The sequence below is a fragment of the Brachycentrus maculatus genome, unplaced genomic scaffold, assembly GCF_059751285.1.
Source record: "Brachycentrus maculatus isolate JH-2025_06_01 unplaced genomic scaffold, ASM5975128v1 h1tg000121l, whole genome shotgun sequence".
Lineage (NCBI taxonomy): Eukaryota > Metazoa > Arthropoda > Insecta > Trichoptera > Brachycentridae > Brachycentrus > Brachycentrus maculatus.
This window is the reverse complement of record NW_028280874.1, coordinates 1,662,311-1,674,930: the sequence shown is the minus strand read 5'-3', so window position 1 is coordinate 1,674,930 and position 12,620 is coordinate 1,662,311. Positions and strand designations below refer to the sequence as shown.

General features: G+C 36.2%; 2 protein-coding genes across 2 annotated transcripts in view; one reads left to right on the top strand and one right to left on the bottom strand.

Annotated features, from left to right (window-relative positions):
• Positions 1–12,620, top strand: part of brn (beta-1,3-galactosyltransferase brn) — a 435,255-nt gene that overhangs the window by 153,383 nt on the left and 269,252 nt on the right. The window lies entirely within an intron of this gene.
• Fife (regulating synaptic membrane exocytosis protein fife) overlaps positions 1–12,620 on the bottom strand; it is a 188,157-nt gene that overhangs the window by 17,839 nt on the left and 157,698 nt on the right. Inside the window, exons 6-9 of the mRNA XM_088259890.1 lie at positions 8,273–8,521; positions 7,183–7,433; positions 4,998–5,201; positions 2,787–3,007 (exon numbers count right to left, since the gene is read on the bottom strand). Coding sequence (XP_088116016.1) covers positions 2,787–3,007; positions 4,998–5,201; positions 7,183–7,433; positions 8,273–8,521 — 925 coding nt within the window. The remainder of the gene's footprint in view (positions 1–2,786; positions 3,008–4,997; positions 5,202–7,182; positions 7,434–8,272; positions 8,522–12,620) is intronic.

Below are 12,620 nucleotides of genomic sequence, written 5' to 3'. Positions count from 1 at the left end.
ACTTATTTCCATTTTTTCTAGATTATCTAAACGAAGACCAGTTTCATTTACATTTAAAATTTCTATGGTCGTTGATTTAATAAAATTATCAATTTCAGATTGATAAAAACAGAAAAATTATTTTTATTAAGACTGCTTAGATATTGACTGCGATCTTTTTCCAGTATAAAAAACTGGGCAATTGAAACAATTTAATTTAAAAACACCGAAATTATTTAATGTTTCTTTTTCATTACTTATATTTTTAATATTTATAGCATTAACTTCATGGTCAGTCATTTTTGTTTTTACATTTTTTTGACAATTCAACCAAGATCAAGAAGAATATAGAAGTTAAAGTTTCTGGTCAAATAATAAGCTAAAATAAAATCATATATTCAAGCGTTTCTTAAGTATGTGCATATAATCCAGGATTCAGACCTCAAATACAAATGTAAAGGATCTCTGCTTAATACAAGCTTTCAAAGATGGCAATTGTGAACTCGCGCATACAGTTTAACGAGTTTGATCAAAAATTTGAGTTGTGTGGTGGTCAATAAAGAGTAGAATTGTGAATGAAACTCGTGTATAAAGTGATCACTTACTTAACCAAGCCTATAGAAGTCGTAAGCCCCGTAAACACACATTTCCATATTCTTCTTCATCTATTTTGAAATGTCAAAAAATAATGTAAAAACTAACTCCTGATTTTAGATAATTCAGATTTATGAACAAGTATTTGGACACTCTCAAAATGTTGTATTTTTATTTTTTATTTACTAATATTACCACTCACTGAGATTTTAGTCAATCGGTTTCAAGACTTAGGGCACTTGTTCACTCCCCGGAATTTTAAAGTCCGGCAGTCCGGTTTTGAAAAATGAAAGCGACAACGACAGTTTAGCGTCATCGAATTTACGCGCAATGTGTTCACGTACCGATTAAGAGCTCCGATCCGAAGAAAGATGGACAAAAGCCAATCCAAGCCAATCACGTTTAAAAACGCTAACTGACGTGCCGTATGATAAAATTCCGTGTAATTCCGTGTAGTGGACAAACGCCTTTACCCGTCTATTATTTATATTCAATTTTAAAAAAAAAAATCATTTTATTTTTTTTCGTCGTAAAAGCCAATTTCGCTAAAACAACATTTCCCCAAATATGTGTTTCAATAAAACTAAATTTCGCAATGTGAAATAAATGTTTCTTTCAATATTATGTTTGAAACGAGACGCACTAAGGCTGACCCTTTTCCCCTAGATGGGTTATAAAATATTTATCAAAAGAAACAATGTGGGGTTCATAGCTGTTATAAAACAAACAAACGTTCGAACAAAGAAAACTCGCAATTGATATATAGTACGTTTAAGATAAGTACAAATAACAAAGACGGATAAAAAATAAATTGCTAAGGGAGAAACTTACTTGTTTATGGAGTGCGACAAATTCTCTTTTTAATATGAAAATATCTACTTTGAAAAATAGTTAAACAGGTTTTTTTTTTTAAAAAAGAGAAATATTTGTGTTTTTATTATTTACACAAATATTTCAATTTCATACTATTTCTGTGAGCCTAAGCGGCTCGTTATTAGAAATAGGTATCAAATTGTGGTAGAGTGGGTTCGAGCCGAGAAACACTGACTTAAGAGCCCACGACACTAACCACGGGACCAAAATGACACCCAAACATTCAAATTCTAAACCAAACTTTTTAAGTAATTTAAAATGCAAATGTGGTTGGTAATAGCAGCAAAAAAGAACCGAAGATAACTTGACATGTTCAAGAATTTGAAATACTTTAATGTAGCCAGGTCAGGAGTCATGAATGTGGAAGAGGCGACGATTGTTTGCAAAGACAGATTAGTGTGGCGATATATTCTCTCTGCCTTACCTTGCAGAGAACGGCTTGATGGTTAGTTAGTTAAACTTTTTAAAAATGTAAACAAAATACAACTACGCACTAAGATTACAAGTAATATAAAATTTTAATACGATTCAATGCCATATAATTTTGTTAAGCCCTTTGAACGCGTTAAGCAAAAAAAAATTATTTAAAAAAGTATTGTATAAAATTCCTTTTTTTCCTTTTATTTGTTTAATTTAGTCGATGGCTTGTAAAAGTCATGGACTATAGTCGATTAACACGTTCAAAGGAGAAAAAAATTCGGGTAACTTTAGCCGACTTACGCGTCCAAAAGGTTAAATAAGTGTGTTAAAAAAAGTGAATATACGCGTAAATATCTTATTCTATCACACACAGAATTATTCACCCTACGATATCAACATGTAATGAATGGGTTTCACATTGAAATGAGTAACCTTTAATATTGATATATCATGATGTGAATAATACAATGTCTGATAAAGTGAAACAAAAAAAAAACTGATGGACTCATGTTTAATGTAGGCAAGGTAACTACTCCGGCACAGACGTGTCGTCTTTAGAAGTATGAAGGATAGGTGTGTGCTTACTGCGATACTCACTGTACGCGCTGCAGCAGCACGCACAGTCAGGTGAGGAAAGGTGCCTACTCTAGCACAGACGTGTCATCTAGAGAAGTATGAAGAATAGGTGTGTGCTTACTGCGATACTCACTGTACGCGCTGCAGCAGCACGCACAGTCAGGTGAGGAAAGGTGCCTACTCTAGCACAGACGTGTCGTCTAGAAAAGTATGAAGGATAGGTGTGTGCTTACTGCGATACTCACTGTACGCGCTGCAGCAGCACACACAGTCAGGTGAGGAAAGGTGCCTACTCTAGCACAGACGTGTCATCTAGAGAAGTATGAAGGATAGTGTGTGCTTACTGCGATACTCACTGCGGTGGGCCTTGTCCGCCGGGTCGCGCCGCAGCAGCACGCGCTTGCGTGCCGCGCCGCCGCTGTCCACGTCGTGGATGACGATCCTGATGGCCTCGCCGTCCACGGACTGCTGCTGGCGGAGCGGCACGGCGGGCGGCGCGGCGTGCGTGGGCGAGCTGGACCCGCCCAGCGTCGGCACGCGGTTTACCAGCGCGGATATATCGGGCCTGTAATGAGAGACATCGTCACAAGCCGACAGATTATGGAATAATATACATCCGAGAAGCTTTAATTCATGAAACTAGCTTAAAAAAGCTTCAATAATCTACCTTTTGAATAACTTCAAAAAGCATCCAAAACCTCCTCATAAAACCCTCCTCTCCTTTCTTATTGCAGTTATCGTTACCTACTTCACTTAAGTAATCATGAAATTTCTTCAAGTGTGAAATTATTGTGTAACAGTTGATATACATATATTAAAATTTTGTTAAATTTTATACTTCAATATGCTCGTATACCCAAAATATGTTGTTATTTTAAACATCAAATTTTCGTTCACAAATCTTAGACATATCGTATTCATACAGGAGAAAGTGACCAAGTGCATTTTCAATACGATATATAAAAAATAGTTATATTTACGACTAATTTATATAAAAAATACATATTTATTAACATCTCAAAGAAAATGACGAATTCTATAGAGATGGGGAGTATACAAGTTTATTGGTATTTTATATGACAAATCGCGATATTTTTTATTACTATTCACAAATGCTGGATTTTATTCCAATTATGAGCTTTTCTTTTAAATCGACCAAGCTAACTTACTAATTTTAACTATAGTTGTCACTTATACTATTTTTTCGAAATTACGATTTGAGTTTTCAAATTGACTGCCAAATCAGTTGATGAATAAATAACATCCACAGGATATCCGATTACATCAATTTGTGAATGATCGATATACCAAGACCTTTAAAAAATATCTGTGTTCATTTGGCGCGTTCGGGTGAAGGTTGTCATTTGAGACCACTTTGAGGCCATCGCACAATGTGATATTGGAAGCTCAGGTTTCCGAGGGGTCAGGGTTCAGAATGTAAAATATCTTGGTGACAAACCACTCGCAAAGTGTTTGGAAGGCGTCGTGTTTATTGAACCGCCCTTGTTGACCGCAGGGTTGGACCGAAGGGATACGTGTTCCCGCCCTAATTAAATCTCCGCCCCGGGGAAGTGCTTACGACCAAATAAGAGCCAATAAAAATATTGACATCCAACCCTTACAGAACTTGATATTTTGTTTAGCCTTTTCGGTGTCGTGAAATAACAACCTGATAGTTCATATTATTTTTTGACATCTTAATATAGATGAAGATCTACTTCTAAAACATCTACTTCTAGAGGCTTGTCTGCAGGTGGGATAGTAAGGATAGGGAAAGTAAATATGAAAAACACATCACAAACACCCAGACCAATTGAGAATAATCAGTCTCGAAAAAGATTAATCAGTCTTGAAAAAGAAGCGGTTAGCTTCGAATTATTAATAAGTCTTGAAAATGTATTAATCAATCTTGAAAAAGAAGCTGTAAGTTTCGAAACCGATAGACATTATAATTAAGTTATAATATTTATAGTCATTTTAAAACAAAGTTATATCATAATTCTAAAATGAAAAATCACAAATTTATTGCTTAAAATATAAATTATATGTTGAAAGCTGTCCCACCGCATGCCCAGATCTGATAGAGAAGCATCTAGGCTTCCTGACAGATCTGCTCTTGCAAAGCAATTTTTTAAAACTAAGTTGCAAAATTTATTGAAAATGTGAAGCAACATAAAATTGTATCCCGATTTTACTGTGAATTTTTACATTTGAAAGCTTTCAATATCCCTGTCACTGCCAATCTAAATAATACAAGTTTGTTAATCCGTTACCAAATTTTCTAGAAGTACCCCGGTGCAGGCAGTGAAAGGGATTAGTATTTAGTTCATTTAGTCAGCAAGATCCGATTCCGACCCGACGTTGGCCGGTACACAGACGCCCACAACCCCGACCAGCAAAGCAGACAGAGACGGAATATAAATTATGTGAAAATAAATCTTGAATTTACTTTACTGTTGGCGGGAATCGAACTCGCGACGCCAGTTTCTCAGACGAGCGTCTACCCAACCACGCCACGGCGCTTGCCCCCCTAATAATAAATTTGATCGACTTACAGTTGACTTCCGCGCCTGCGCATTCTTCGATCTTCGTCCACCAGCAGGGTGGGGGGCCGGTCAGGGCTTCCGGGCTCGTCGTCTGGAGCTATCCTGAAGGAGGCTCGCCTGGCTGGGGGCCCCCCCATGCCCGGGGCTGGGGAGACCCCGGCGCCCAGCGCGGGCCCCACGAGCCCCGGAGCGAATACGTCGTAGGCAGAAGCCCTGAAGAAAAGAGGATTCGTGAAGTCAAATAAAGTATATTTTCATACTATTGCAAAATGATACTAAGATACTAATAATTATAAGAAGACAATCACTTCCTGGTTTAAAAAAAAATTGTTTCTCCACCGTTTTTTGCTGATACTTTGTGGAACATTTTATAAACTTTTTAAATAACGCTTTGAGAGTCTTCAATATTTTTAGGTGGTACTTTGTGGCACATTTTATAAACATTAGAAAATAACAGTTTGAGTGTCTTCAGTTGTTTTTTTACTGATAATTTGTGGCACATTTTATAATTTTTTAAAATAACACTTTAAAGTCTTCTATATTTTCTGGTGATACTTTGTGGCACATTTTATAAACATTAGAAAATAACACTTGAGTGTCTTCAGTTGTTTTTTTACTGATATTTTGTGGCACTTTTTATATTTTTTTAAAATAACACTTTGAGAGTCTTCAATATTTTTTGGTGATATTTTGTGGCACATTTTATAAAACATTATAAAATAAAATTTGGAGTGTGTACAAATAAAATTGAAAATCGTTTTTAAGTTTCCCAGTATGTAAAAATAATCCGGGGATCGAATCTTGATACATTACAAAAGGAGGTCTGCTAAATAAAAGCTTTCTCAGTCCAACATACATGGCTCTTGTGAACTCATATATTCAGCGTCGTGCGATTGATGACATACTATATGTAGAAGTTCTAAAAAATTGAGTAGTGTGGTTGTCAATCCTGTGTACAATGGCAAATGCTTTGCACGTGCGTAAAGTGATCGCTTAACCAGCCTATGACAGGCCATAAGCCTTGTAATTGCCCAGACTTCTTTATTATTTTTCATCTTTGTTGTAGGTTATGGTAGACATTTAATAAAATGTAATCTTGAATAAATAAAATCCCCTTTTATCTTCTATTCGTAGTAAGAAACACTTTTTATCTATATGTTTTTACTTTTTTTTACAAATACATCTCAACATAGACAAAGATAAATATGGAGGTATTTCCCAGACCTCCGTATTCTTCTTCATCTATGTTGAGATGTCAATATGTACAAATAACTCCTAAGTGGAAAAAAACAGAATTATGAATAAGTATTTGGACACACTCAAAATGTTGTGGATCTTATCTGATAAACAAAAAAAAGTATTAAAAAATAATGCAAAGAAAATACAATGAAGATGAAAGTATTGAAGATATTAAACGAATTTTCCAAACACCTATAAATGTATATACATATATAATGTAGAATCGATATACCTTTTTCATAACTTAAGTATACAAAGCAGTAATTGAATGTATTTGATAAGCACATTGGTATTATCGTATGTGATGATATTATCATATAATATCAAAAACAACATGTTGTGATATTATTATTATATGTCAGGAAGCATAACATTTCGGTTTTGAAATGTGGTAAAGTTATGGAGATGACAAGTTTGAGGTTAAGCTTATCCTAACATATTAAACAATCTATTGTAGTTAGGTTGTTTTTATAGTGACTAAGTTTACACAAGTATTTTGTGATGTTGGTCAATTATGTCTACTTAAATTATAGGGGACTTTATATCCGATTATTCTTCTAATTCATTTAAAACATCTTTGAAAGTCGTCACTAAAACGTTACATTTCCATTTTAAATGATTTTAAGTAATCAGGAATTCTAGCTTGTAAAATTGTTACGTTTTGGAGCGATTTAATGATATCATATTTGTTTAACACAAGATTGGCCACGTTTTGTCACAACTTTAATTAAGTTTTCGATAGAATACTTTAAAGAGAACAGATTTGCATTTAAAGGATGTTTTAATGCAATATTGATTTTTCGGTGATGGTGATATTTATTTTTAATACATTTTATTATATTTTTAGAAGTTAAGTTTTTTTATATGTGACGTTATCGAAAGGAGTGAGCGATATGTGGAGAGAAGAAAAATAAAATGATGAGTCTTAATTTCTGAGAGAAGAGGTCCAATTTACCTCCTAGGCATCGGAGCTGGCAGGCCCAGGGCGTCGCTGGCGGGCGGGCCGCCCGCGGGGCTGGTCTCGTCGTCGCAGGACCGCTGCCGGGGCACGCGCGAGCCGCGCCGCCCGGCCAGTGCCACCGCCGGCACGCTGGGCGGCGCTCGCGGCGGGCTGCTGGCGCGGCTCTGCGCGCCGCTGTGCCCGCCGCGCGAGCGCCACTCCAGGTCGGCCGTGCTGCCTCGTATCGTCTGCGTGCCGCCTTTTAACTGTTAAAAAGGTCAAAGCTATTACCACGATGAACATGTTGACACCAACTGGTCAATGGAGCCGGTCATGCAACTTAAGAAATATTGAAAGATATTTAGACCAAACTAGGTTTGTGTCTTTTTGAACTTGTGGTTCTAAATATTTCTCCATTATTAATTATTAAAAGCTCTTTTATTCACATTTTAACTATTTGATGACTTAATGGATAATGGAAGTAGCTTATACAATTTTATTACAACATATTAAAAGCTCCCATGACCAAACTATGATTGTCAATATTTAGTAAGTTTCTACCTTTTTAATCATGTAATTTTGAGTACCGTAGAACGGAGCTACTTGAACATTGATGTGTTACTTGAGCCCAGTACAAAAAAAAATCTGTAATTGGTCTACAGTAATGAACGTATAAGTGTCACTTGTCAGGGAAACAACGAATCATGTCGATACATTCATTATTGTAGACCAAATATATATCTAAATATTTTTTTGTACTGGGCTCAAGTAACACATCAATGATCAAAGAGCCCCGTTCTACGGTACTTAGAATTACATGGTATAAAAGGTAGAAATATACTAAATATTGACAATCGTAGTTTGGTAACAGGAGCTTTTGAAATTTTGCAATAAAGTTGCATAACCTACTTCCATTATCCATAAAAACGTGTAATAATGAAACTGTATACAAAATAGTTAATCATCATTATATAATAGAGATGGGATGTAAAACAGATCGAATTTAAAATATTGCGCAAAAGGGCTGTATAACCTGCTTCCATTACCCACAAAGTCATTAAATCCGTTCAGGCCGACACCTCCAGTTTTAATTCAACGGTTTTACCTTCTCGAGTTCCTTGAGCGAGGCCGGCGACACGTCCGAGTGGCGGCGCAGCTCAGGGCTGCGCGGCGGCGCCAGGCCGGCGCCGGCGGCGGGCCCGGGCGCGCCGAGGCGCGCCTCGCTGTGGCGCCGCGCCAGCGCCTCTGCGGCCGGCACCTCCAGCAGCAGCGAGTCCGTGCTGCCCGGCTGCGGCACGGCGGCCGCCAGCCGCGACGCGAGCTTGCGCCGGCACACGGAGCAGCGCCACTCGTCCTGACGAAGGATCAAACGCCAATTCTCAACACAAAATGCTTACAGTGTTAAACAAAGCGTATATACAAGGTAATCGAAAAATAATACCAACTCTTTAAAATTAAATAACTTAGTTTTACCCACTTTTTTATGAATACAATTTAACCTACCGGTTTTGACAAGAACCTTGTCATCATCATGGTTTATTTTAATTCAAAAACATTAAAAACATTAAAATACTCTCACCAAAAATCCTTTAAAAAATCCTTAAAGTAATACCCACACTTCCATATTCTTCTTCATCCATGTTGAGATGTCAATATAATTTAATTAGACTCTTTTTTTCCCTCTAAATAGTCCGCCATGGAACATTTTGCTTTAAAATAATTTAATACAGGGTTTAAATTCTGAAGCTTAAATATCTTCTCGTATTTCATGAAATTCAATTCATCACTAACGACTCCCTTTCGACCTTTTCGTTTTTGCTCTGATGAAGCTCTTATCATCCCTTAAAATGGTCGTATTTACGTAATAGGGTTGCAAATAAATACTCAAGTTCTTATAAATACATTCTCAATTACGTTTTCGAGAAATTAAGCATAAAATATTATTTACATTTGACTTCTCAACATTGATGAAGAATAATATGTAAGTCTGGGTATTCACAGAGCTGAAAATCTATCCGCCTCCATGGTGTAGCGGTAAACGTGTTCAGCTATCGTGCTGGAGGTCCTGGGTTAGATTCCCAGGGGGGTGAAAATAAATAATAGTTATATTGTTATATTTATTTTATATTACACCGGACTAGTCCCAGAAGCGCAGGAGTGATCACATCACCTTCATGTGAGTAACGATAATACTGCGTCAAAACGATGCAGTACCCTATGCACCATTGTGTGTGGATAAGGGTTAGAAGACAATCTGTCAAAGATTGCTTTGATTGATCACTTAGCACACTTGTATCATTCACCATTATGCCCACTACAACAATACTACTCAAATTTCAGGAACTCATATACTCGTATGGTATAAGTATATCATATAATTCACACGTGTTATTCACAACGCCACACCAATTTGTCTTTACGAAAAATCTTCGCCTCTTCCACATTTATGCATCTTCTTATACAAATCCCCTGATTATTACAACTCCTGACCTGACCACTTTCAAGTATTTTTCAGCACTTGACCATCATGACAGTCAACAGTCCGCCTTCTCCTGAAGAATTTTCCGTGGTTTCCTCCCAGTAATATGCAAATACTGAGAATTCCCTGACTGGCTCACACTAGACTATTCCTCCTGTTCCCAACACAGATTCAAATAAAAACATATTGAATCAGATAAAAATCTAATAAATGATCTATAAACCTTGTACATAATTCATTCGAACTCTTATCCGCACCCCGATGGTGCATAGGGCACTGTATCATATAAACCCAGTGTTATCTTGATCGTTAACACATGAAGGAAAGGTGATCAGCCCTCCGCTTCAGGCACCAGTCCAATGTTTACACACGTGAATGTTACACGTGTGTAAATTGATCACTTAAACTAGCCTATGACGGTCGTCAGCCCCGTAAATGCCCAGACTTCCATATTTTTCTTCATCTTTGATGAGATGTTAAAAAAATATATAATATTATAATAAAACCCTTATCCGCACCCCAATGGTGCATAGGGCACTGCGTCATATAAACGCAGTGTTATCTTAATCATTAACACATGAAGGAAAGGTGATCAGCCCTCCGCTTCAGGTACCAGTCCAGGGTAATATTGAATAAATATTAGAGTGAAAAAATCACCTATATTTATTTGACCCTCCCTGGGAATCGAGCCCGGGACCTCCAATACGGTAGCCGAGCGTGCCGACCATTACACTACGGAGGCGGACAAAAAAATAACATGAAAATAACTCCTGTAATTGGAGATAATCCAGATTTTGTGAACAAGTATTTGGACACAATCAAAATGTTGTTATTCAAATTATCTGGTCAAATTATAAGCTCAATAATAAAAATGAAAATGGTATTTTCTGGCGTTTCTCATGTGTGTGATTATAATCCAGGATTCGGACCTTACATACTAATGTCACATGCAATTGTCATCTAAAAAAAAGTAATTAATCATGCCATCTCCAACCACATTGGCCTGATAAATTTATTCTTCCTCACTCATTAGATTCACATGCCCAAACCATCTCAATACTAACTAACTAACTAACTTACCATCACGCCGCTTCCCCGCAGGGATAGGCAGAGAGAATCGAACGCCACACCGCTCTGTCCTTGTAAACATTCTTCGCCTCTTCTACATTCATGCATCTCCTCATACATACCCGACGATTATTACGATGCCTGACCCGGCCGCTTTCAAGTATTTGACATATCTGATTGTGCCAAGTTTTCCTCAGTCTTCCTCTGCTTCTTTTTCCAACTACATTCGCCTCATAAATTTGTTTAACCGTTCTTTCCACACTCATACGTTCCACATGTCCAAACCATCTCAACACACCTTTCTTAGTTTTATCGATAATGCTTATCTCAGCCTTTCATTCTTTCCTCTTTTCATCATTAGAACATTTATCAAAAATCGTTTTGCCACACATTCGTCTGAGGGATCGCATTTTGACTGCACCATCTCAATACACCTTTCCTAAATTTATCGATAATGCTTATCTTACACAAAGACTTTTTGTAAGATAAGCTTTTTCTTAAACAAAATGTTTTTCTTAGACACTGGATTTAAAAGCGTCTCATGTTTATTAAAGTAACGAGAAAAATACTGGGTACGTTTTCTTCGAACTGTTCTTAGAACCAAAAGCCAGGCGATAAATTAAGGAACATTTAATTCTAGACTTTTTATTCCTTATCCTTTCGAAGGACACACAACGTTAAGTAGACAAACGGGGTTCAAAGCCGAGATAACGTCTCGAGAAAAGGTAAAAATGTCAGATTGGCTTTATTTTTTATAAGCCGTATTTTATTCTTACTTATGTAAGTATCTATGCCACAAAGAGAATTGTAGTCGAATGGAAAAGTATGAAGTATACTTGCGTAGTGTGTGCTTTTGAGCTAAGCTTTCCTGGGAAATAGTTTTATTATGTACTAGCCGTACCAGGCCACGCGTTGCTGTGGCTTTTTCTAGATAAATACAAGCGCTTATTCAAATAAACACCTGCATAGAAATTTCAAAGCAATTTTTTTAATTTGTTATTTTTTTATTAACATAAATTTTATACCTACATTTATTTAAATTACAATTTTAAACATATTTTTTTAAATTGCAGAGACTCACCAAGCCACCTTGTGTGTCTTGTCGATGGAGTTCTTTTTGGATACATTTTTTTATTGTTTTTAACGAATAAATGAATATTATCAGGAGATTTGAGATTTTGAACAAACAAAAACTCGTTGTCCATTATTACAGAAGTGAATACTACAGTGTGTAAAGTGATCACTTAACCGGCTTTTGTCAGGTTAAAAGCCCTGGAAAAACTCCGAATTTCAGGTCATAATCCCTGTAAATACCCAGAAGAAGAAAATGGAATTTGGATTGAAAAATCTTTTATTAAGCAAACACGTTGTATTTGGATGTATGCGTGATTCAAACCCGGATTATTTTTAAATACTGGAAAACGCCTGAAAACATGATTTAAAAAGTTTAATGAAGCTTTAAATTTGACCAGGTATTTTAATTTATAGCATTTTTAATGTTTCTTTATAGTTATTTTTTACACAGATTTGTGAACAAGTATTTGGATACACTTAGTGTGATATATTTATATACCTACAAATATAAAATCTCTTTTTACACATAGATTTTATGATAAAATATCATTGTTTATTCTAGGGCAATTTTGTTTTTACTTATCTAACCAATGATTTCATTTACAACATTTTGAGTGTATTATTCATAAATTTGGGTGAAAACCAAGATTTTGGACAAACTCAAAATCATGTGAACGAATTCATTGATTAGATAAGTAAAAATAAAATAGATCTGTCACAAACAATGATTTTTTAAATCATAAAATTTAAGTGTTCAAAGAGACTTTATATTTGTAGGTACATAAATATATCATACCTTGTCAGCAGCAAAATCGAGGGTCAAAAGACAAAG